Genomic DNA, 24,458 nt, shown 5'->3' with positions numbered 1-24,458 from the left:
GAGCAGCTCCTCTCCTCGCCCCTCCTCCTCCTCCTCCCCCTCCTCCCTCCCTCTGACCAGCAGCGCTCCCTCCTCTCAGGCTCCTCCCCCTCCTCACAGCTCTAGGTGAGGCTCCGCCCGTCACCATATATGGTTAATTAAGCATATATGAATAACATAAATAACAGTGTGTGTGTGTGTGTGTGTGTGTGTGTGTGTGTTCAGTCAGTACCCCTGTCTGTGGACCGTCGGCTGCAGCGAGCTAAGCCCCTCCCATTCCCCCTGCACCGCTCTGCATGGTCCAATCAGCAGCGAGAGCCTCATGCAGCCAGCCAGTCACGGCCGAGTGGGCGGGGCCGCCTGGCCAACTGGCCCCACCCACTCATTCTGAGGAGGGATGTGATTGGCCAAACAGAGGTGAAGGCTGCTGGGCAACACTGGGGTCTACTGGTTTCTACTGGTGGCTTCTGGTTCCTCTTGGTTTCTATTTGTTTCTCCTGGTGGCTAGAGGTTTTCTACTGCCAGCTACTGGTTTTTCCTGGTTTCTGTTGGTTTCTTCTGGTGGCTGCTGGTAACCACTGCTGGCTACGGCTCATTTCTAGTGGTGGCTATTGGTTTCTACTAATTTCTATTGATAACCACTACTGGCACCTGGTTTCTACTGGTGGCTATTGCTTGCTACTGGTAACCACAACTGGATAGTGGTTTTAACTGGTAACCACTGCTGGCTACTGCTGGTTTCTACTACTGGCTACTGGTTTCTACTGATGATGGTTACTACAAGATGATGCCAGAGACCAGTAGAGGATGTCAGAGACCGGTAGATGATGTCAGAGACCAGTAGATGATGTCAGAGACCAGTAGAGGACGTCAGAGACCAGTAGAAGACGTCAGAGACCAGTAGATGATGTCAGAGACCAGTAGAAGACGTCAGAGACCAGTAGATGATGTCAGAGACCAGTAGAGGACGTCAGAGACCAGTAGAGGTAGTAGATGGCATCAAAGGGACAGTGAGGTGAGCTGGCGGCCCCCCCCGCTGTCCGTATATATATTTATCTGTAAAGTCCATCAGCTGCTTCAAACTCACATTCAGATATTTAATGACAAAATAAACACCAAATGGATGTTTTTACAGCTGCTGCATGTTGTTTGTTTGTTTGTTTGTTTGTTTGTTTGTTTGTTTCTGTACGTTAAACAAATTGTTTAACAGAAGAAAATAATAACGGTGTTAAATTCTCCACTTTGATATGTGATGTCTCCGTGTTTCCTCTGCTGCATGACACGCCGTCACTCTGCTCTGTGTCAATAAAGTTTCAGCCGTCACTGCTCTGTGTCAATAAAGTTTCAGCCGTCACTCTGCTCTGTGTCAATAAAGTTTCAGCTGTCACTGTTAAATGGTTTGTTTCTGTAAAGGTCAGATAATGTACGAGGATTCGGACCCTGGACTGGACTATTTCACATGGTGTTGTACTTCCAGCAGCCACTAGGTGGCAGCAGAGGGGACTTAATTTCCGTGTTTCATTTATCGACTAAACCACGTAAATATCACGTAAATCCAATGATAACTGTCCCTCAAGGCTTATGTCCTGTTGCCACTAGGTGGCGCTATCACGACTCGTGGATGTTGTTATACAGATGTGTTCGGGGCGGGATTCTTATCAAACTTATGAGGTTTCAGGCAGACCGGACAATGTACACCAAAGTTTCAACAATTTCCTGTTGTATGGCGAGACATCCAAAATTGTACGTCACATAACGGGAAAACCGTTAAAGTTTTGAGCAGAACTGTGATAACTTTTCATCACCAAACGATTGAGAATGGACACACCAATTCTGAAGTCGATCGGATGAAACCTGTAGGACAAGATGGCAAAAGTACGAGGCCCGAAATCGCCAAAAGGCTCTTTTGTGCGTCGGGGCACGATATGTGAGTGTACCGAATTTCATAATTGCAGCTGAAACAGGCCATTGGGGCTACACGTTAGGGGGTGCTGTGGAGCCATTTTGCCATGCCCGTGTCCGAAACCACCAAAATATGAAGTTTTGGTGCCAGGCTGGACGAGCGTACCAAGAGTTTTTTGAGGTTTTTTTGGAGTTTTTGTTTAGACCTCCAAAATGCGACACAATGATTAAACATACTAATTATTATTAAGTTTATATATATATATATATATGTATATATATATATATATGATTGTTATTATTATTATTTTTATCTATCGAGACTTTTATTTTGATATGCATATCGTCTTATTGTGAAGGATAAACGGAAGCAGACCTCCGCGCCCCGGAAGTTGTGGTGTTAGCATTGGCAGCTAACGTGTGAGGCGGATATCAGTTTCTGGACTCAAACTTCGCTTCAAAGGTTCGTCTTATGTTTTGTTTCTAATTTATCGCGTTATCGCGAGAGTTTCTGACGTCCGGGAGGAGACGTTTACCGGCAGCTCGTGACCGCGAGGCGGAACATTAACGGGTTAATCTGACGCTGCAGCTGTGAGAAACTGATCAATGAAAACGGATCTGTGATCAGTTTAACATCGAAACTGTGCGCTCAGACGGTTAATCGATTAACTGGATATGAAGCAGAAACATGTCTGATACCTGTGTGACGGATGAATGACAACAACAACAATAAAAATAAAAACAACAACAACAATAAAAATAAAAACAACAACAATAAAAATAAAAACAACAACAACAATGAAAATAAAAACGACAATGATAGTAAAATTCTCTGAATATTCGTCGCGTGTTATTATGTTCAGATCATCTGTGAGATTTCATGTAAAAGCAGTTTTTAAAGTGTTAATTTTTTTTATGTTTCAATTTGAAAAAAATGAGAAAAAACACTATCGGCTTTTGTTGACTGACACCAGTTATTTAGGGACTGTTCGTTATTTATGGGGGGGGGGCTAAATTGTGGCCTTTTTAAAAACATTTTTGGAAAGGAAGCAAAGTCTCTCTCTATATGTGTGTGTGTATGTGTGTGTGCGTGTGTGTATGTGATTTTTTATGTTTTATTTTTTTCTAGATCGTTTGAGTTGGCACGTTGTAATTTTACGTTTTGCACCTCTTTTTTATTGTTTAATAATGTATTATATTAGTAATTATTTCTTACTGTTGTTTTGCTGCATTTCTGCCTCACAGCTGCTGTGACACTGAATTATCTTGTCTTGTCTTGTCTTGTCTTGTCTTGTCTTGTCTTGTCTGGTCTTGTCTGGTCTTGTCTTGTCTGGTCTTGTCTTGTCTTAAGCAAATCCCGAAGAATTTCTAGAGAAAAAAAAGTCAAAATGTTTTCTTTAAAAACTTCAATTTAAAAAAAAAAGTCGAAACATTTTCCCAAAAAGGGACCAACCTTTTCTTTCTTTAAAGGTAAAGAATTTGCCAAAAACTATCAAAGAAAAAAAATCTAAATCTTTTCTTTGAAAAAAATCCTAAAAATAAGTTAAGAAAAAAGTTAATTTTTTTGTTAAAAAAAAATGCTGAAATGTTTCTTTTAAGGTTTTTTTTTTTGTCTGGAAGTATTTTTTCAACAAAAAAATTACCTTTATTTTCTTTTTTTTTTTAAAGCAAACAAAAATCTGCTGAGTGAAGAGCTGCAGCGTCATGGCTCACATCACCATCAACCAGTACCTGCAGCAGGTGAGCAGCAGCGCCGTGACGTCAGCGCCGTGATGTCATAGCTGTGACATCATGGCTGTGATATCATAGCTGTGTTAACGTAAACGTGTCTTCTTCGTTGGTGTTGCAGGTTTACGAGGCCATCGATAACCGCGAGGGCTCGTTCTGTGCCGAGCTGCTCTCCTTCAAACACCCGCATGTCGCTAACCCGCGCCTCCAGGTAAAGCCCCGCCCATTCATCTACATACTGTTGCTAGGAGACAACCTCACAGTGTGTGTGTGTGTGTGTGTGTGTGTGTGTGTGTGTGTGTCACAGCTGGCCAGTCCAGAGGAGAAATGTCAGCAGCTTCTGGAGCCGCCGTATGACGAGATGGTCGCCGCCCACCTCAGGTAGGACGGCCAATCAGAGCACACCTGCTACTCTGCATCAGAACGTGCAGGTAACCATAGCAACGTGTGTGCGTGTGTGTCTTCCAGGTGTACGTACGCGGTGGCCAATCACGACTTTGTGGAGGCGTACAAGTTTCAGACGCTCGTCGTTCAATATCCTTCATGATGACATCACACACACACACACACAGACACACACAGACAGACACACACAGACACACACAGACACACACACACACACACACACAGACAGACACACACAGACACACACACACGAGAAAAAAAAATGCTAAATGTTTTCCCTAAAAATCTCCTGCAGTCAAAAATGAACAAATGTGAAATAAAAAAATGTTTTTATTTAACAAAAAAAAAAAACCTCTGAAATATTTTGAGGAAAAAAATCACCAAAAGTTTTGAAGAAAAAGAACCAAAATGTGTTTTGTAAAAAAAATGGCAAAAAAGTTCAAAGGGAAAAAAAATCCTAAAATTAAAAAAAAAATAGCCAAAATGTTGCGTGTAGAAAGCGAGCGCAGGGACGAAGAACAATAACAACGACGACCAATCATCAGCGACGGATCCTTAACCGACACGTCCTTCCTCAGAGCCTTCCAGGCACACAAGGAGGACAACTGGTGAGGCTTAGCTTAGCTTAGCACAAACACTGGCAGTGAAGGGAAACTGTTAGCCTCATCTGTGTGTGTGTGTCTGTGTGTGTGTCTGTGTGTGTGTGTGTCTGTGTGTGTGTCTGTGTGTGTGTCTGTGTGTGTGTCTGTGTGTGTGTCTGTGTGTGTGTTAGGGCCCTGCCGGTGATGTTCGCCGTCACTCTGGATCTCCGGATATTCGCCAACAACGTAAGAAACTCTCACACACACACACTGCTGTGAGGTCAGCTGCGATGACCTCTGACCCGTGTATGTGTGTGTGTCTGTGTGTGTGTGTATGTGTGTGTGTGTATGTGTGTGTGTGTGTGTGTGTATGTGCGTGTGTGTGTGTGTATGTGTGTGTGTGTGTGTGTGTGTGTGTGTGTGTGTGTGTGTGTATGTGTCTGTGTATGTCTCTGTGTGTGTGTGTGTGTCTGTGTGTGTGTGTGTGTGTGTGTGTGTGTGTGTGTGTGTGTGTGTGTGTGTGTGTATGTGCGTGTGTGTGTGTGTGTGTGTGTGCAGGCGGAGCAGCAGCAGCAGAAGAAGGGCAAAGGTCAGCCCGGCGAGATGTTGGAGAAAGCGGCGGAGCAGCTGATGAGCTGCTTCAGAGTCTGCGCCAGCGACAAGTCAGTCACATGATCACACGCCACGACACTCAACCTGAGGCCCCGGGGCCAAATCTGGTCCCCGACGGGGTCCCCCAACCATTTTCTTACTGACCGTTAGTAACCAAAGTGTTTGACACTGTGTCCATCGGGTGCCAGAGGACAGACGGCATCAGCATAGATCAACATGAATGGGGCTGCTGTGTGTCCCCTGTCCTGAGTGTCCCCTGTCCCATGTGTCCCCTGTCCTGAGTGTCCCCTGTCCCATGTGTCCCCTGTCCTGAGTGTCCCCTGTCCCGAGTGTCCCCTGTCCCGAGTGTCCCCTGTCCCGAGTGTCCCCTGTCCTGCGTGTCCCCTGTCCCGCGTGTCCCCTGTCCCGCGTGTGTTTTAGTGAAGGACGTGTTTTGGTGTTTTTCAGTCGGGCGGGGATCGATGACTCTAAGAAGTGGGGGATGATGTTTCTGAGCAACCAGCTTTTCAAGATCTACTTCAAGGTGAGCCGCTGGTCTCCGGGTCCGGACCGTAGAGACCGCGCCGTAGTTAGTGAAGGTCGCGTCCTCACGAGACGTTTCTGATCCATCAGATCAATAAGCTGCACCTGTGTAAGCCTCTGATCAGAGCCATCGACAGCTCCAACCTGAAGAACGACTACAGCCCCGCCCAGAAGGTCACCTACAAGTACTACGTGGGCCGCAAGGCCATGTTCGACAGCGACTTCAAACCAGGTCAGACTCAGTACTACAATACTACACCTGTACTGCTGTCAGACTGCTGTCAGACCACAACAATACCACAACAGTATTACAGCAGTACTTTAGTGAGCCAGTCAGGTCAGACCCAGTATAAATACTACAACTGTACTACAACAGTACAATGTGGGCTGCAAGGCCATGTTGGAAAGCGACTTTAAGAATTGTACTGTAGTACTACTGCTGTAGTACTGCTCAGACCCTCCGGGGTTTCCAGCAGACGATTGTAGTTGTTGTTGTTGTAGTTGTTGTTTTTGTTGTTTTGTTGTTGTTGTTGTTAGTCCAAAACTCGCTGATGTCATTTTTGATATTTTCAGGTGTTTTTTTTTCTTTCATGATAAAATTAAAAACAAACCTGTTTTTTTGAGCTTTTAAAGGTACAGTAACATGATATGAAACAATGCTGTGATGATACCAGCTGAAGTAAAACAAATGTTAAAAAACACAGTAACCCCGTTTGGTACATTTCACACACTTGTCTTCTTCCTGTTGTGATAACTGTGTGTGTGTTGATGCATGTGTCCTAAATGTAGTCCAGATTGTGTATCTGAGTGTAATCAGGGAATTTCCAGCTGATGAGGTCATTTTGACCATATTTGGCATATGGAGGAAATACATGCTATTTCCACTAGGTGACCTGTCACAGTCACTGTAGCTGCTGATCACTGACATATCCCAGACTGTCAGCAGCTACACTCACACACTGACATATCCCAGACTGTCAGCAGCTACACTCACACAATGACATATCCCAGACTGTCAGCAGCTACACTCACACACTGACATATCCCAGACTGTCAGCAGCTACACTCACACACTGAGGAGGAGGAGACTCAGCATCACTCAGTTTTTCATGTTGGTTAAAAAATAAACTCAATGAAAGTAGAAATCATATTAATGCTTGATATTTTTTGTGTGCAGCGGAGGAGTTCCTGTCCTTTGCCTTCCATCACTGTCATCGATCCAGTCAGAAGAACAAGAGGATGATCCTCATCTACCTGCTGCCCGTCAAGATGCTGCTGGTCAGGAGCCCACTTTAACCAGTTTACACCAGTTTAACCACTGCACACCAGTTTACACCAGTTTAACCACTGCACACCAGTTTACACCAGTTTAACCACTGCACACCAGTTTACACCAGTTTAACCACTGCACACCAGTTTACACCAGTTTAACCACTGCACACCAGTTTACACCAGTTTAACCACTGCACACCAGTTTACACCAGTTTAACCACTGCACACCAGTTTACACCAGTTTAACCACTGCACACCAGTTTACACCAGTTTAACCACTGCACACCAGTTTACACCAGTTTACACCGGTTTAACTACTGCACACCAGTTTACACCAGTTTACAGTCGCTCAGAGTCCAGTCCTCCCAGTCTGACGGCGAAGTCTTGTTTCAGGGTCACATGCCGACTCATCAGCTGCTGAGGAAATACGACCTCATGCAGTTCGCCGACGTCACCAGAGCTGTGAGGTAAGCAGAGGCGTCATCAGTGACATCACAGTGACATCATCAAGAGTGCTGCACCTAATGATTATCTATCAATAATTGTTTTATTGATCTATTATTTTTTATTACTCGATTAGTATAACCATGAATTTACCAGAAATAACATTTTAAAACTTGTCACACACTGCAGCGCATTATTCCCCAACTTAAACTAGCCCAGACTTAACTGCTAATCTGTGTTTGACAGTCACAGTCTGGGGGCTTTTGTTTTGAAAGGGAATAAGGAAGTCAAGGTAAAACAAACATCATCTCTGTGACAGAGAGACTTTAAACTGCAGTATAAAGCGGTGCAGAGTCAACTAACGCGAGCGTCACAGGTAAAAAACGGCGAGCCACCGTTTCTGTCGATGTGCTGCAGCTGACGCGCGGCTCAGACACGCCTGACAGGCGCTGCTCAGGGGAGCAGCGTGCACACTCTCATGAGCGCTGAAAAAACAACAACGTGGTCGACGCTGCTCACGCGCTCATGACGCGCTGTGTGAAACGGTGCGACACGTGTTACGTGAATTCATCAGTGAGGTCACGGTGAGCTGTGTGTGTTTCAGCGAGGGGAACCTGCTGCTGCTGAACGAGGCGCTGTCCAAACACGAGACCTTCTTCATCCGCTGCGGGATCTTCCTGATCCTGGAGAAGCTCCGGATCATCACCTACAGGAACCTCTTCAAGAAAGTGTGAGTACCACCCGGACCGCCGCCGCAGCCCCTAATTCAGCACAAACGTCCAGCAAAACTCAACCATCAACCGATCAGAATCTGGTGGTCAAAGGTCAAGGTGACCATGTGCTTTGCAGCCTCATGAGCGCATTATCTGAACAGCTTGTTGGAATTTTTTTTATATTTGGCACAAACGTTCACTTGGGCATAAGGATGAACTGATGAGAGTTTGTTGGTCAAAGGTCAAGGTCACTGTGACCTTACATCTCTTATTCTCATTATCATTTTACCTCTCAAACACTTTAAGGGAATTTCCTTTTATTTGGCACAAACATTCAGTCAAGAATGAACGGATTAAAATTGGATGGTTGTAGGTCAAGGTCACTATGATCTTGTCTGTCTAAATACGTCATGATTGCTTTGAGGAAATTTCTTTAAATTTGGCACAAACGTCCAGTTGGACTTAACAATGATCTGATTAGATTTCGGTGGTCAAAGATCAAGATCAGAGTGACCTTCAATTCAGTTCAATTCAATTTTATTTATAGAGCCCATTTTCACAAAACACAGTTTTCCTCAGAGGGCTTTACAGCCTACGACATCCCTCTGGCCTTAGACCCTCACATTGTCTGAGGGAAAAAAAACTAAAACGTGATATTTGAAGAACGACTTCATAGTGTTTATTCAAATTTGGCACAAACATTCACTTTGAGTCACAGATAAAGTCAATCGAATTTGCTGGTCAAAGGTTAGGGTCACTGTTTTTTGCAGACTGATTAATGAATTGTCTTAAGATTACCTTGTGGAAATTTCTTTGAATTCAGCCCAAACGTCCACTTGAACTCGACAATGAACTGATGACGCTTTGATAGTCACAGTCACAGTTCCTATGACCGCGCATCTGTCTCATTCTTGCTAAAGTGATACCTCAAGAACACCTTGAGGGATTTTTTTTATATGTTTGGCACAAATGTCCATGTGGAATTAACAACAAACTGATCAGAATGGTGGATAAAGGTCACGGTCAGTGTCACAGTGACCCTGTTCTTTGTGTCCCCGTGAATATACGATCTGACAAATTCCCTTTGGGATTTTTTTTTTCAAATTTGGCAAAAAAATCTAGTTTGAGTCAAGAATGAACTCATTAGAGTTTAGAGGTCATGGTGACCTCAGAAAACGGTCCTTTTTTTAGCCGTAACTCAGGAATTCATAGACGAAGTGTGACAGAATTTGGCACAAACATCCAGCAGGATGAGGTGAAGACATGTCCTGTCCCTGTGTCCGTCCTCAGGTACCTCCTGCTGAGGACTCATCAGCTGCCTCTGGACGCCTTCCTGGTGGCTCTGAAGATGATGCAGCTGGAGGACGTGGACATCGACGAGGTGCAGTGTATCCTCGCCAACCTCATCTATGTGGTGAGTGCACGCACACACGCGAGCACACACACACACACACACACACACACACACACACACACACAGAGGAAACAGGAAGTAGACCCACTCTTCTTCTTCTTCTTCTCCGCTCAGGGTCACATCAAAGGGTACATCTCCCATCAGCACCAGAAGCTGGTGGTCAGTAAACAGAACCCGTTCCCTCCTCTCTCTTCAGTCTCTTAGACTACGTTACCCACAATCCCCTCTGGCTGCGACGCTCCGGGAAACATTCAGATCATTCTCTTTATTTTATTTTGTACTGTAAAGAAATGTTGAATAAAACGGCTGCTGGTTTATACAGCGTCTTCAACTCTTTATTCTCATCATTAACGTAAGTTCTCGAGCTATGGATGGTGCATTGTGGGTACTGGAGTCTTTATCTTTGTAAATCTGCTCACTTCAAACAGTAAAAATATATAAAGAATACCTACAGACAATTTATTAAAATTTGGCACAAACTTTGTCTTTACAATGAACTGATTAATTTTGAAGGTCAAAGGTTGAAGGTCGCTGACCTCACACCTTAACTTTGACAGAACTTTACACAAGCGTCTGACAGGACAAAATAATGACGTTTTATCTTCAAAAGGTCAAAGGTCAGCGTCACATTAGATTTCTCCCGTTTGTCTCAGAAACAGAAATAATGTTAAAATTAAAATAAAACACAACAAACCACAGATGAAGAAACTGAGACGCAGAAACCACATTTTCACTCCTGAACTCTGACGATTCTGTACGCGGCTGAACGATGGCGGCGGTGGCTGAACGATGGCGGCGGCAGCTGAACGATGGCAGCGGCTCAGCGTCTCTCGGGGTACTGGTTGACTTGTGGGGTCATGTGATCTTTGGCCTCCTCCAGCCTTGGTCTGATCCAGCTTAGGTAGCGGGACAGTTTGGTGAACACCAGACCGCCGGTGCCGTCCTGGCAGCCCGAGGACGACGACATCAGCAGCCCGGTCACGTATGCCGTCCCACGCTCCTCCGTGGCGACCGGCGTCCCTGGCAACAGGCCACCACATGGCCGGGCGCTGACTGAGGGCTCGGACCTGCTGCTGTGGTAGTTTTCTGCTCTGTTTGGCGTCTCTCGGGCGCCGCTCCGGTTTTGATACGCTGTGTGTCCGTTTGGGCTCCCCTGGACGCCGTTCTGCCGCCTCATGCAGAACATTTTGTTGCTGAGCGGGTGCGAGACGTTAAGCTGAGCGCGGCACTCGTCCAGCGTCATGTAGACCAGGTCCCGGGTCCGCCCCGCCGCACCCGTCGTCCCAGAATGCATCAGGATGTTTTCGCAGAAGTCCTTGGTGGGCAAGCAGAGGTGGCGGAGGGTGGGGCCAAAGCGCAGGGGGCCGACCAGCTCCAGAAGGGCCAGGTCGTTGTCATGGTGACCTGGACGGAAACGGTCATGGACGTGGACTGCCCGCACAGGGACGACCACCAGGTCATCGTCGTCGCCTACGAGACGAGAATTTACCGTCATCCAGTGGACTTTTATTGTGAAGTCGATCTTCAATTTAAAAATAAAAGTCAGCAGATTTTGTGCTTTGATTAACCCTTTGAAACCTGAGCAAACTGATTTCTGTCAAAAGAGAGAAAGAAAGAAAGAAAGAAAGAAGAACTGGCCCAGCAATTAGTGACAAATTAAGAAATAACAACAAAAAATACAACAATATTAACTAAAAATGAGTGAAACAAACAAACAAACAAGGAAATAACCAGGACAAAGTCAGTAAAATGTTATAATTTTGTAACGTAATTTAAATGTGTAATTATGATAATTATAAATGTAGTTTTTCCTTTTTTTTCCTTTATTCCTAGATATTTTTCTCCAGCCGCTTCCCTAGTTTTTTGTTTAATTATTATTTTTCCTCGAGCCTTTTCTTTTTCCTTTGGCCTTTTTTCCTGTTTTTTTTTCACCATGCTTTTTTTTTTATCTTTTGTCTTTGCTCCGTCATAGCTTTTCTGCTTTCTTTGTCATAAAAATATTTTCCCTTGCTTTTACTTTTGTCCTTCACATTTCTTTAGCTGTTTTTAAAAACTTTTTCTTTTTTCTTTTCATTAATTTTTGATAATTTTCTTGTACTATTTTGTATTTTAGTATTTTGTTGCTAATTTTTGGGTAATTTCTCAGTTCATTGCTCATTGTCGTCTTTTCATATTTATGTGTAATTTTTTAAAAAATTTAAGCCAGTCTGTTCAGGTTTCAAAGGGTTAAATACCCGAACCTGACTCTATTAAACTGTCATCTGTCCACATACTTTTGGCCTCATAGTAAATGTAATAATGCAGCGTTCAGTACCGGCGACCACGAAGACATCGGAAGGTCGGAGGTCGGACCCCGAGTCCGGGATGAGGCAGCGGGCGGCGGTCAGGACAGAGCGCCGGCCCAGCACCACGCCGCCACAGAGCTCCGCCCCTCTGCTGTCCAGCAGGGTCACCTGAAAGAGCAAAACGAACGCATCATGTAGTGCTGAGCCTCCGCCTTGCTGTGATTGGCTGAGGCGCTCTCACCTGCCAGGGCCACGCTGAAGCGGAGGAGTTGAAGCGCTCAGGAAGTCGTCCGCAGGGGAACTCCACTGAGGACACAAACACGTCGTTAGTGCGCCTGTAAACAGGAAATGTGTGGTGGTCACGGCGGTGGCGGTGGTGTCAGACCTTCAGGCAGGCAGCTCCGCCCGTCCTTCTGCAGTTTGAAGCCCGGCAGGCAGGAGCAGCTGAAGGACTGATAGGACGCCGCGCACAGCTGGTGGCACGCCATCGGCCCGTCCGTCGGACACTCTGCAGATTCTGAGACACACGGAGACAATCAGAGGCAAACGTCACGTCACACCTCAGAGGGGCGGGGCTAACTGTCACTGTAGGCGTGGTCCAAACCTGCAGCGGAGCCCTGCGGTGCAGGCGACGGCTGTCCGCCCTCTCCCAGTGCTCCCAGTTCACAGACTGGTCCGTAGTAAGGGGCGGGGCAGGAGCAGTTGAACCCGCCCACTCTATCGGTGCAGTTCCCTCCGTGGAGACAGGGGTCAGGAAGGCACTGGTCCCCATCTGACCACAGATCAATACATTAACTGATCACAAATCAATCACACTGATCACAGATCAATCACACTGATCACAGATCAATACATTAACTGATCACAAATCAATCACACTGATCACAGATCAATACATTAACTGATCACAAATCAATCACACTGATCACAGATCAATCACACTGATCACAGATCAATACATAATCTGATCACAAATCAGTCACACTGATCACAGATCAATACATAATCTGATCACAAATCAATCACACTGATCACAGATCAATCACACTGATCACATCATCAATACATTAACTGATCACAGATCAATACATAATCTGATCACAAATCAGTCACACTGATCACAGATCAATACATTAACTGATCACAGGTCAATCACACTGATCACATCATCAATACATGGTTTGATCTCACATGATTATAAATGTAAACTGTTTAAAGGAACAGAATAAATGAGCAGCAGCTTTAAAACGTAAGAAAAATGTGATAAAAGTAAGAATCAAATAAAAAAGAAGCACAAATGTTTTTTCTCTTAAACTTCAACTCACCAAAGTAAACCGTCCAGAAGGCCTCCTGAACGCCGCGGACACACCAGTGACACCAGTGACACCAGCATGTGACAGTTACAACCAGTTAAACCAGCATGTGACAGTTACAACCAGTTAAACCAGCATGTGACAGTTACAACCAGTTAAACCAGCATGTGACAGTTACAACCAGTTAAACCATCACTTTATAAAATTAAAACCAGTTAAACCATCACTTTATAAAATTAAAACCAGTGAAACCAGCATGTGACAGTTACAACCAGTTAAACCATCACTTTATAAAATTAAAACCAGTTAAACCATCACTTTATAATTAACACCAGTTAAACCATCACTTTATAAAATTAAAACCAGTTAAACCATCACTTTATAAAATTAAAACCAGTTAAACCATCACTTTATAAAATTAAAACCAGTTAAACCATCACTTTATAATTAAAACCAGTTAAACCATCACTTTATAAAATTAAAACCAGTTAAACCATCACTTTATAACGATGCGATGCACGCTCTGCATTAACCGTTTAGGCTCTGACCGTCTTGGCCGTGTCCTCAAAGTACTCTCGCGCCTCCTCGTGGTTGCAGATCTCCTCGTAACATTCCCGCTCCAGGTTCCCCTGCAGGATCTCCTCCACCAGGAACGAGTTGGCCCGTTTCGAGCGCAGGAACACGGAACGCTTCTGACCGTCCTGGAACACTTCGTACAGTGAAATTCAAAATCTGTAGTTAGACGCGTAATGCGGGGAACTCATAAATAATGATTTCAATTAATATAATTATTAAGAAAACGATTAAAATGCGTGATTATAACAAAGGAATTTAAATATAAGGTAAACAGAGAACATACACACGTATTTGTTTATAGAAGAGACGTCAGATATTCAGTATTTTTACTTTTTTGCACAAAGTAAGCATAAATTTTACATGTGATGTCATACAAGTAATACGCCTTTAATGCTTTTTACACAGTTTTGAATAATTCTGACCTTTGGTTAACTTCTTATTATTACATAATAATTTCTTTGTTATTAATTCTAAATTATGTAGGTTTACAGTTTAATCTCTACAGTAAATAATATTTATCACAAATAATTATGACTGTATGTTGAAATTTTTACAAATTGTATCATATATGCAATGTAGTTTCTGTTACATATTTAAAAATAAATATAATCTTAAGTATAATGTGTGTTTATCAACTTCATCCTAATTATATCATAAACATAGCTTATTACATAATACTTGATTGCACTGTAACCTTTGATAATTGATAATGATAATTATCATTTATACTTTGTTGTGTTTATGGCACAATAAATCACATTTTTTAAATTTTAATTCCAATTGCACTTAAACTATAATTACCGCATTAACTGTTATTACTTAGTAATACACATACATGGTAAAAACCCTTATAACATAATTATAGTTGTAGTTTTCAGAGTTAATAAATTAATATCTTTCTTATTATATCTTACCAACGACGATATAAAACCTGTTTTTCTTGTTATATATGGAGTCGAGTTTCTAAGTTTAACATATTTAAACACAAATTTAGTATAAATCATAATGTAAATATTAATCAGCTGCATCATAGTTGCATCATCAATGTAGTTTTTACTTCATAACTAAGAAATTAATAACCAATTACTAATAACTAACTAATTAATAATTTTTAATTTCTGATTTAATTTCTTGACATAATCAAAGCAGCGTAAACTGTAATTATGACACACTGAGTGGAGATCAAATTATAATTATGACAATTTTATATAACCACTTTGGATTAATAATTCACAGTTATCTTTTTTAATGTTCAACATACCTAAAGTATAAATAGTATGTCATCTTTACGACTTAGTTAAATGTATACATAACACGGAAAGTTATGTTTGTATTGAACACTTCGAAGTATGACATATTTAGTTATGCATGTAATATAAATTATATTTCACTGTGCAGAAATCGGCATCATAGTTCTATCAAACTGAGTCAGTCAGTAATTTAACAGTAACTGTTTTGACGTTTTTGTCGTTTTGGCACGTTGGTGCATAATTGTGTTCTTAATCATGATAAAAACGACACAAAAACCGGATGTGTTTGGCACGAATGGTGCACCGTAGCTTTTCAGAGTTTATGTTTCGTGTCAGTTTTTTTTGTTTTTTATTAACTGTATTATGGTGCGTTATAAATGAAATAGTTCAACGACACACTGATAAACAAACCAGAGACCCCAGAGGTCAGAGGTCAGAGGTCAGAGGTGTCCTACCTTGTCCTTGGATTAGAACCTGAAGGAAACAAGTGAAGAGGTAGAGAAGAGACGCTCGACAGCACGCCGACATGATGCTGGCTGCCATGACACTGACTCAGCTACACACACACACACACACACACACACACACACTTCATTAAACTACATTAAATCTGCTGCTCAGTGTTCAATATGACAAATATTAAAAATATGAAAGTATGAACGAGTGGAGCAAAACATCCGAAATGTGATCAGTTCTTCGAAGTCAGGCGTCTGTCGTTTTACAGACAGATTTATTCGACACTTTTTCAAAAATATGCTGTTTTCTTTCGACAGTTTTTCACCTATTTGCGTTTCAGTGAAGAGTTAAGATAAAAACGACAGTTCTGGTAAACGCCGTGTCCCCGCGCTGGACTCTGTCCTCAAAACAAGCAGCGCGTCCGACCTCTGAAACTTCAGCCGTCCGTCTGTTGATTTCAGACAAACAAAAGATTAATCATTGAAGACGATTCAAATAACGGACACAACGTGCAGAAAAATCCAGCTGCTCTTCATGCAGCGACACGGCAGCCCATTAAAAATGAGATTCTCTTTCTTATATTTGCACATCAGTTCATCAGCGCTGAAATTCAGATACTTCGAATTACTGCTGTTCTATGAAGACACAGAAAATACCAAAATATATCGAAGGTGACTTCCCAGAGTCAAAGGTGACAACTCAGATTTCTCAACAATCAATGAATACTTTAACCCTTTCACACCTGGATCAACCTCAGTTTTCTTCCTTTCAGTAGCATTGAAACCACTTCAACTGGACTGATTTCTTTCAGAAAAACATGGTGGGCGACTGCGCTCGAAATGTTCTGCAATCTTTAAAATAGTATAAATTATGTTGATAAGAAAATAAGTTGACAAGAAAATGATCTGAAAACCAGTGGGGGGTTATTATATATGATCAAAAAAAGTGGGGTTAAAAATGTCCAAAGTACATTTAAAATTATGTTAATCATATAATTAAAATTATGTTTCAGAAAGTATTTATTTGTTTAGCACTTTCTGACGTTTTCTGTCTTTCTTTTTTTCTTATTTTAAGATTATTTTCATGTCACTTTTTACTAATTTATTGCTTTTTTAAAAATTGCTTTGCCAGTCGGCTTCAGTTTTCAGAGGTTAATCCAGGACGAGTTTCCAAAGTGACATCTTCAGACGGCTTTCTCTGGTTCCACCCACAACAACCCAAATTCAGTTTGTCTGATTTATTAACTGAATAGTATTTCCAAGAATGAACGTGCAATCTCAAAAATAAAATCATAGAAGAAAATATGAAATGTTAGAGCTATGAGTAATTGAGTACATTTTCAACAATTACCAAAAATGAAAATTTATATTTTCAAATAAAAATCTGCATTGATAAAATCTTGATGACATATATACGTATATACATATACTGTACATAAATAATCCCTGTGAAAAGTGGGAATGTGTTAATGACAAACAAAAAAAGAAATGAACCACAAATTAGGAAGAAATTAGGAAAAAGTACAAGGAAATTACCTGAAAATTCACAAATAAAAAAATATAACATCATTTTAAATATGTAATGATTTGAATTATCGATAAACTTTTTCCCTATTTTTTTCTTTTTTTCCTTGACATTTTCCCTAGCTTTTCAAAAATAATTTTCTAATTCTACTATTTTTTGAAAACATTTGCTCAGAGTTCAAAGGTTTAAATACGTGTTGCTCCAGGTTTTAAAGGGTTAAACTTCAATGAAAAAAAATAAGTAGGCAAATTAAATTTGTAATATTTGATTTCAGACACACAAAACAAAAAGTTCAGACTGTTATTGAGGTTTTCTTTATTTTGCATCGGATTCACAAAAGCTCATTTGTGACAGTGATGGATAAAAAACTACAGGAAAACAAACGCTGTCATTCACAGATTTATTCATTATTTTTTAATAAAACTGAAAATGAAAGTTTCCTAACATGCCAGCTTAATCAGCTGATGTCAGGTGATGCTCTCTGCTACCTAAATCGGCAAAAAGTAGGAACGAATTCACTTTAAGGCGACCGCATGTTGAACAGCGTTGATGCAGCTCTGCTGCCCCCTGGTGGCCAAACAAAAATAATTAATACAGATTTTTAAAACGGGTAAATGTGGTCAAAGTTTTTCAGAGTTTGAAATGTGTTCAGAAACGTGAAAGTTACGTGAGAGGCACAAAGTGCCGCTGATCTCCGCTCGGTGGACTTCGGCGATGAAATCCTGCCGTCCTACAGGACCAGCCTCTGGATGGCGCTGCTGTGCCGTCGCACTCGGCTGCCGCTCTGCTCTTTGAGCATCAGCTTGTCGATGCCTTCGTGGATCCAGCGGATGTACTTGGACACCTGGGTGTAGATGCCGTACTTTCCTTTGCGAGCGCAGCCTTCGCCCCAGCTCACGATGCCCGTCACAAAGTAGGTGTCGCGGTAGCGTGTGACGTGTGGCCCTCCACTGTCGCCTTGGCAGGCATCCTTGGCTATCGTGTCGTAGCCGGCGCAGAACATGCGGGTGGAGATTCGCAGCTGGGTGGATTCGATGCAGGTGAGGCGATCCACGTAGGGCAAGGTGAGGCGCTGCAAGATGGTGGAGGGCTGCCGACCTTCGCCGAGACGCCCGAAACCGCTGACCATGCCGTCCGGCTGCCGCATCAACACCTGCGAGAGGAGGGAAGAGCTTTGATCATTAAAGGTCAAACGTCAACTTCACAGTGACCCTGCAAAACATGGTTTGGGCCATAACTCAAGAATTCACACACAAACATGGAAAAAGTTGATATGAACTCTGCGGTGTCTATCAGTGAGCTGTGGGGGTTCACCTTCTCGGCGAAGTCCTGCTCTGGGATGCAGGCCGGCAGGATGAACCTGCTGAACTTGATGGGCGTGGCCAGTTTGATGAGGGCGATGTCATTGTGGTAGGTGTCCGGCCGGTACTTGTTGTGGGTTATGATGGTTTCCACCAGGTGGGTCGCTTCGTTCCCGTGATCCACCAACACGTCAAACTCACCTGGGCATGCACAGAGCATGTTAGACACCTCCGTACATCTACACCGTCATCCGTGATTGGTCGGTCAGACCTACCCAGCTTGACGTAGATGTAACGTGATTGGTTCATGCAGTGGGCGGCGGTCAGGATGATGTACTCGTTGAGGATGGTTCCTCCGCAGAACCCTCGGTCCTCCTCATTCAGGAGGAGAGCCTGTAGCACGAGACAGGAAACTGTTCATGAGACAAAATATGCAAGTATGGACCCCCATGTGTCCATCTGGGGACAATAATGGACACCTTGACAAATATAACTGGCCAACAGTCCATTTGGAGACAACAGTGGACACCTGGGCAAATACAGCTTCCCTTCTGGCCAACCAGAGACAGTAATGGACCCCCAAGTGTCCACCTGGAGACAATAATAGACATCCAAGTGTCCATCTGTAGACAATAATGGACACCTGGGCAAGTAAAGTTGCTAAAGGGTTCATCTGGAGACAATTACGGACTCCCAAGGGTCCATTTGGAGACAATAATAGACAACTGGACAAGTACAGCTTCCCCACTGGCCAACTGGGGACAAAAATGGACTCTTAAGGGTCCATTTGGAGACAATAATGGACAGCTGGACAAGTAAAGTTTCTAAAGGGTCCATCTGGAGACAGAAATGGACACCAGGACAAGTAAAACCAGCCAAAGGTCCATGTAAAGACAATAATGGACACTTTGGCAGTTGTGGACTAACACTCTCCACTCTCTGTCCAAGGAAACACCACTCACATCATCATCACTGTATGTTGTCTTTCAGTTCTCGTATGTCTTTAAAAAAGTGTCTATACCTGCCATGGACATTCTCCCGGGGGACAGTCCTCTCCGTTGACAATGCGGGTCATCCCCGCCATCTGAGAGAAAATCATTTCCTCAATTATGTCGTCTTCTTCTTTAACCTTCTCGTCACCGCTTTTCCCAGAGAATGAGGATGTGGAGCTGCCATTGACATCCGTCAGGTTGGACCCAGTGGCGTTCCCGTGAGTGGCGTTCCCGTGAGTGGCGTTCCCGTGAGTGGCGTTCCCGTGAGTGGCGTTTCTGTGTGTGGTGTTCTGGCGCTCATACCTGAAAACAGTCCGGATGTTTTCAGCGATGACGGCACCACATTTGAAGGGCTCTGCAAGTGAAGGTCAGAGGTCAGAGTGAAAGAAGCGTGGCAGCTGTTTGATGATGTTTCTGCGCCGACGGCGGCGCCACAGGATGGTCACATAAATGTACAAATCCAAGGATGGCGAAGGAATGGCCCACCTCACGCTGCCTCTGATTTGGCTAAACCGCATTCTTAACCCAACCTGAACCAATCCAACCAGTGAAGGCAACGATTTCTAACCCGTCACAGGCAGAGAAGTGTGGGTCATTCCTCCGTAATCATGTGACAGTGATACTCAACCTGTGACCCGCGGCCCAAATCTGGCCCCTGATATATTTGTTTTTGCCCTTTTAGTCTTTAGCCGGAGTGCATGAAACAGCATCAGAATAGATCCGCCACCCCCTGACAGAAGACACAGCTAAGACACTAATGTTCCTATATCCTAGAAATGTCCTAAAATACTAAAAATGTCCTAAAATCCTAGAAACATGGATTGGGCTGCTGCGACTGGAAGAATTGGACCCCAAACAGAGTGGGTTGAGTGTCCATGTCCTCTGATTCTGCACAGACAGAAATGTCTCTTCACCGTTGGAGTCGCAGGATTTGTCGTCTGATCCCAGGAAATATCCCTGTGCGCAGGAGCACTGAATGTTTCCTCGGACAACATTGCAGAAGTGTTCGCAGCCGCCGTTTTTATTCTCACAGAGCTCAGGAATCACTGCAGAGACAAAGGACACACTGTCAACACCAGGGACGGCTGTCCCGACCCCCCACCAGCTGCTCAACCCTCATTCTGATGTCTTTTGAGTTTTTAATCTGGACCACAGATCTTTAAAGTTGACCCCTCTTTCAACATGACTGAAAACTCTCAGAAACCAACGTTTTATCGAAGAGATGGACGTTACTTTAGAGTTTCTCCGAAATAGTTCCTCCCCTCAAACTAAAAGTTACCCCGCAGAGCTCCATGTTTCAGCCCTGAGTTCAGACTGACTCTGATTCTTTACCGATTTCGCAGTTGAAGCCCTGGTATCCAGCCTGGCAGTAGCAGGAGTAGCTACCGATTCCGTCTTTGCAGAGTCCGTCATGAGCGCAGGGATTGGACACGCATGCGTCTCCGTCTGCAGGACAGTCAACAAGAGAAGTTTATACCACGTGAAACTGGACCTCCCTACATTTAAAACAGTGCCTGATATGACTCCCAAACATCTAAATCTCTGTGCGGTGTTTATTCATAAAAAACATGCAGCTCAAAGTGCTTCTTAGTAAAAATTGCAGCTAAAAAAACCCCCTAAAAACAAGATTAGATGATCAAAAGACAGGTGGAGATAAACAAAATGTCAAATCAAAAGTACAGAGAACAATTCGAACAGTAAAAATAAGAGCTTATATAAAATTGTACTTTTTACACGAATTTCGTAGATCTGATCTGTAAATGGGCCGAACACAGAACAAACGTCTTACCAAGATATTTGGCCCAGAATTCATCCTGCAAAACAAGACAAGCAGAAAAATGAAACTTAAAGTCAGATCAGTTTGTCTGTGACATTTCGTCTGTCTCATTCTTGAGAACTTGATATTTCAAAAATGCCTTGAGAGAATTATTTCAGATTCGGCACAAACGTCCACTTGGACTCAACAGTGACTTCTGATTAGATTAGAATAGATAATTGAGAGAGACGTGTGGTTGTGAACGCAATATCTCAAAAACACCTTGAAGAGTCTTTTTAAAATTCGGCACAAACGTCCACTTCGACTCAACGATAAACTGATTGGAATTTGTGGGTCAGTGTTACCTGATTCGTGGGTCACTGTGACGTTGCGTCGTGATATCTCTAAAACACCCTGAGGGAACCGCTTAAAATTTGGCACATACCTCCCCTTGACTCAGCAATTAGCTTATTAGAATTTGGAGGTCATGTAACCTTTTTTGTCTCAATCTTGTGATTGTGTTATCTCAAAAAACACTGATAGGGAATGTCTACAAATTTGGCACAAACATCCACTTGGACTCAACACTGACTTAGTTTAGATAAGAATTTGTTAGTCAAAGGCTCTAGGATGTTGTCTCGATACGATACGATACGATACGATACGATACGATACGATACGATACACTTTATTGTCCCTGCAGGGGAAATTTGTGCTGCACAGATAATGTCACACTCACTAAAACAATTTCTGCACCATGACATTAAAAACATCTGTCTCATTGTGAACGTGATAGCTCAAAAACACCTTAAAAGAACTTTTTAAAATTTGACACAAACGTCCACATGGACTCGACAACGATCTGATGGGAATTTAGACAGACATGTTTGTGAATTATGTCTCTAAGTTGTCTGGTTTGTGGAGGGATTCATCTGCGCAGTGATACATTCTGGCTGAATGTTAAAGTTCGACAAGTTTTGAAAAGGAAGCAGCTGTCTTTTTTATGTGTTGGATCTTTGCTGACAGAATATTCAGTCGACAAATACACGAAGGAGTAGCTCTGGTGTTAAATGGTCCTAAAGTCTGGTTGTAAATCTGGCAGCTTTGGCGTTTCCCGTCTTTGTGCTAAGCTAATCTTAAGCTGACCCTACGATCTTGGCTAACGAACAAGAGTCCCCAAAATTGAGTTTGGCTGCAACATTTGGTTCATACAGTTTTTTCTTTGTCCTCAAAGATCTCTCGCGCCTCCTCCCAGTCGCAGCGCTCCTCCACGCACTCTCGCTCCATGTTGCCTTGTTTCATCTCCTCAAAAAAGCTGTTGGCTCGTCGCCGCCGCGTCAGAACCTGATTGGCTGCCTCATCGTCCAAAAAGACTGAAAGACAAAGTGTTAAACCACCGTTACGTTTCAGTCTGACGTGCATGTTAAGAGTCCAACACTTCAGAGACTTGATTTGGTTCACACATTCATGTTCCCCAGAGGATGAACCCCAAAGAAACTGGTTATCCAACAACTTTTCATTCAGTACCACCAGCACTTTAAGTTTATATTAAAAATTTCTCAAAATTTCCTCCATGAATTGACAAAATAAGGTATGAAAATCGTGCTCCCCAGAGGAGAAATCCTCTGACTTTTCATCTTTTAACTTGTTCAGTAAAAGAATCCAAACTTTCTGGATCAGATTTGTGGTTCCCTGAAGACGTTTCCTCGTGAATTTTTCCTATATGGGGTTGCGCTTTAGGCTTTAAGTGAAGTGTTCAAAATCAATGGTATGCTACTTTTACTGCATGAGTGAAACTTAAACCTGCTGCCAGCAAAAACATATATAAAGTCAAAGGGTTCATCCTCTGGGGAACATTAATGTCTGAACCAAATTTCATCACAATCCATCTTATAGTTGTTGAGATATTTCACTTAAAACTTTCTCTTCAGGGAACGATGAATCTGTAAAACAATCAATCGAAATCAAATATTTTTACAGGACAAGTGAAACTTTAAGTTGCTGGCAGGAAACATTAAAAGTCAAAGGGTTCATCCTCAGGGGAACATAACTGTCTGAACTCTTTTGACAATTCGTTGAGTACATTTTGAAATACTTTGAATAAAAACTATATAAACGGGTTATTCTCTGACTTTTCATTCAGCCGCCAATCACAAACTTTTTACCTAAAATATGTCAACATGTACTCAATGGCTCGACAACAAAGGGACAAAAATATTCCCCAGAGGATGAACCCTGCTGACGTGTCATCAGGTCACGTTTGCCCGAATATTCCTTTAAATATAAACGTCGCTCCTCCCACTCTCGCCTGTAAACATTTCATTTTGTCCAATGTTTTCGGAGAGACTGTTTTTTTCAGAACGGCAGTTTGGACCAATCAGGGCCCGGCGAGCGTTCTGTTCGACCAATGAAACGTCAGCAGGCTTCACGTCGCCATCGGTCATCAAAAAAATTAAAAAATCTGGACGGGGTCAAAACATAAACCTGACGGGGTCAAGTGTCACCTGCCGGCCGCCAGCCAACACACACACACACAGTTTCTCGGTTTATCTGTGCGTTAAAGTCTAGATTCGGTTGAACGTACCGTGATGAGCGGCGGCCAGCTGGAGCAGCAGGAGGGCGAGGAACAGGCGGCGAAACAGAAACATGACGGCTGGATGGTGAGCTGGACTCACTGTGCTGAGTGTAAGATATGGAGTCAGACTGAGGAGAGAGGAGAGAGGAGGAGGGGAGGCAGAGAGGGCAGTGACCTGTGGAGAGGGAGGAGGAGGAGGAGGAGAGAGAGGGAGAGAGAGAGAGAGAGGAGGAGAGAGGGAGGAGGAGGAGAGAGAGGGAGGAGGAGGAGAGAGAGGGAGAGAGAGAGAGAGAGAGAGGGAGGAGGAGGAGGAGTGAGGGAGGAGGAGGAGAGAGGGAGAGAGAGAGAGAGAGAGAGAGAGGAGGAGGAGGAGGAGAGAGAGGGAGAGAGAGAGAGAGGGAGGAGGAGGAGAGAGAGGGAGAGAGAGAGAGAGAGGGAGGAGGAGGAGAGAGAGGGAGAGAGAGAGGGAGGAGGAGGAGAGAGAGGGAGAGAGAGAGAGCGGGAGGAGGAGGAGAGAGAGAGGGGGAGAGAGAGAGGGAGGAGGAGGAGAGAGAGAGAGAGAGAGAGAGGGAGGAGGAGGTGACAACATGTTGAAACTGCTCTGATCCGAATGGGCGGAGCTAAAACAGTCTGCTCCAGTGTTTAAACACGTTTAACTCCAAGTCCCAGAGTGCACTGCTGTGAGAAACCACCAATCAGGACAGTTCTGTTTTTACAGTTTTGTGGCATTTTGGTGATTTTTTTTAAGGAGAGTAACATTTCTTCTAAAAAGAAATCACCCAAATTTTTTAAAGAAAAATAAATTTCCAACAATTTTGAAGAAAAAATGTTATCTGTAAAAATTGCCAAAAGAGGGAA

General features: G+C 43.2%; 4 protein-coding genes across 6 annotated transcripts in view; 2 read left to right on the top strand and 2 right to left on the bottom strand.

Moving 5' to 3' along the window:
• tbx19 (T-box transcription factor 19) overlaps nt 1-1,234 on the top strand; it is an 11,769-nt gene extending 10,535 nt beyond the window's left edge. The window contains exons 7-8 of the mRNA XM_088074495.1: nt 1-105; nt 205-1,234. The exon at nt 1-105 is cut by the window's left edge and continues 43 nt beyond it. Coding sequence (XP_087930621.1) covers nt 1-105; nt 205-370 — 271 coding nt within the window. The 3' untranslated portion in view covers nt 371-1,234. The remainder of the gene's footprint in view (nt 106-204) is intronic.
• Nucleotides 1,235-2,209: 975 nt separating this feature from the next.
• pcid2 (PCI domain containing 2) lies at nt 2,210-9,891 on the top strand. The gene is made up of 15 exons (XM_088074150.1): nt 2,210-2,344; nt 3,550-3,621; nt 3,731-3,820; nt 3,917-3,990; nt 4,078-4,143; nt 4,581-4,622; nt 4,787-4,841; nt 5,154-5,257; nt 5,655-5,730; nt 5,820-5,961; nt 6,907-7,007; nt 7,395-7,468; nt 8,050-8,175; nt 9,449-9,572; nt 9,687-9,891. Exons 2-15 carry the CDS (start codon nt 3,586-3,588, stop codon nt 9,774-9,776), a joined length of 1,200 nt encoding a protein of 399 aa, XP_087930276.1. The 5' UTR covers nt 2,210-2,344; nt 3,550-3,585; the 3' UTR covers nt 9,777-9,891.
• On the bottom strand, nt 9,883-15,933 carry prozb (protein Z, vitamin K-dependent plasma glycoprotein b). 3 transcript variants are annotated; one of them, XM_042512854.2, is made up of 9 exons: nt 15,778-15,933; nt 15,452-15,552; nt 13,719-13,879; nt 13,183-13,207; nt 12,462-12,629; nt 12,243-12,374; nt 12,099-12,163; nt 11,887-12,025; nt 9,883-11,042 (listed from the first exon to the last, which is right to left on the bottom strand). In XM_042512854.2, exons 2-9 carry the CDS (start codon nt 15,537-15,539, stop codon nt 10,393-10,395), a joined length of 1,428 nt encoding a protein of 475 aa, XP_042368788.2. In that variant the 5' UTR covers nt 15,540-15,552; nt 15,778-15,933; the 3' UTR covers nt 9,883-10,392. The 3 variants fall into 3 exon arrangements, with proteins under 3 accessions (XP_042368788.2, XP_087930272.1, XP_087930273.1); XM_088074146.1 differs by lacking the exon at nt 15,778-15,933 and having other exon boundaries at nt 15,452-15,764; XM_088074147.1 differs by lacking the exons at nt 13,719-13,879; nt 15,452-15,552; nt 15,778-15,933 and adding an exon at nt 13,418-13,707 and having other exon boundaries at nt 13,183-13,268.
• A 1,341-nt stretch (nt 15,934-17,274) lies between these two features.
• On the bottom strand, nt 17,275-23,766 carry f10 (coagulation factor X). Its single transcript, XM_042512942.2, has 9 exons — nt 23,610-23,766; nt 22,238-22,398; nt 21,059-21,083; nt 20,602-20,715; nt 20,184-20,315; nt 19,299-19,624; nt 18,553-18,670; nt 18,291-18,478; nt 17,275-18,129 (listed from the first exon to the last, which is right to left on the bottom strand). The coding sequence occupies exons 1-9, from the start codon at nt 23,671-23,673 to the stop codon at nt 17,707-17,709; spliced, it is 1,551 nt and encodes a 516-aa protein (XP_042368876.2). The 5' UTR covers nt 23,674-23,766; the 3' UTR covers nt 17,275-17,706.
• Between the last annotated feature and the right edge of the window lie 692 nt (nt 23,767-24,458).

The sequence above is a fragment of the Plectropomus leopardus genome, chromosome 24 (genome assembly GCF_026936395.1).
Source record: "Plectropomus leopardus strain MGB_pleo_1.0 chromosome 24, ASM2693639v1, whole genome shotgun sequence".
Classification (NCBI taxonomy): domain Eukaryota; kingdom Metazoa; phylum Chordata; class Actinopteri; order Perciformes; family Serranidae; genus Plectropomus; species Plectropomus leopardus.
Note: the sequence above shows the minus strand (reverse complement) of the source record. Positions and strands in the feature narration are given on the sequence as shown.

Excerpts from the sequence above, each read along its gene's own strand:
- pcid2 (XM_088074150.1), top strand. The coding sequence starts at position 3,586 with ATGGCTCACATCACCATCAACCAGTACCTGCAGCAG. Across the intron at positions 3,991-4,077 it reads ATGGTCGCCGCCCACCTCAG|GTGTACGTACGCGGTGGCCA; the intron begins GTAGGACGGCCA and ends TGTGTCTTCCAG. Across the intron at positions 4,842-5,153 it reads TCCGGATATTCGCCAACAAC|GCGGAGCAGCAGCAGCAGAA; the intron begins GTAAGAAACTCT and ends GTGTGTGTGCAG.
- prozb (XM_042512854.2), bottom strand. The coding sequence starts at position 15,539 with ATGGCAGCCAGCATCATGTCGGCGTGCTGTCGAGCGTCTCTTCTCTAC. Across the intron at positions 12,630-13,182 it reads CTTCTGGACGGTTTACTTTG|ATGGGGACCAGTGCCTTCCT; the intron begins GTGAGTTGAAGT and ends ATCTGTGGTCAG. Across the intron at positions 12,375-12,461 it reads ACCGCAGGGCTCCGCTGCAG|AATCTGCAGAGTGTCCGACG; the intron begins GTTTGGACCACG and ends CGTGTGTCTCAG.
- f10 (XM_042512942.2), bottom strand. The coding sequence starts at position 23,673 with ATGTTTCTGTTTCGCCGCCTGTTCCTCGCCCTCCTGCTGCTCCAGCTG. Across the intron at positions 22,399-23,609 it reads GCTGGCCGCCGCTCATCACG|TCTTTTTGGACGATGAGGCA; the intron begins GTACGTTCAACC and ends TTTGTCTTTCAG. Across the intron at positions 19,625-20,183 it reads CAAATCCTGCGACTCCAACG|AGCCCTTCAAATGTGGTGCC; the intron begins GTGAAGAGACAT and ends CTTCACTTGCAG.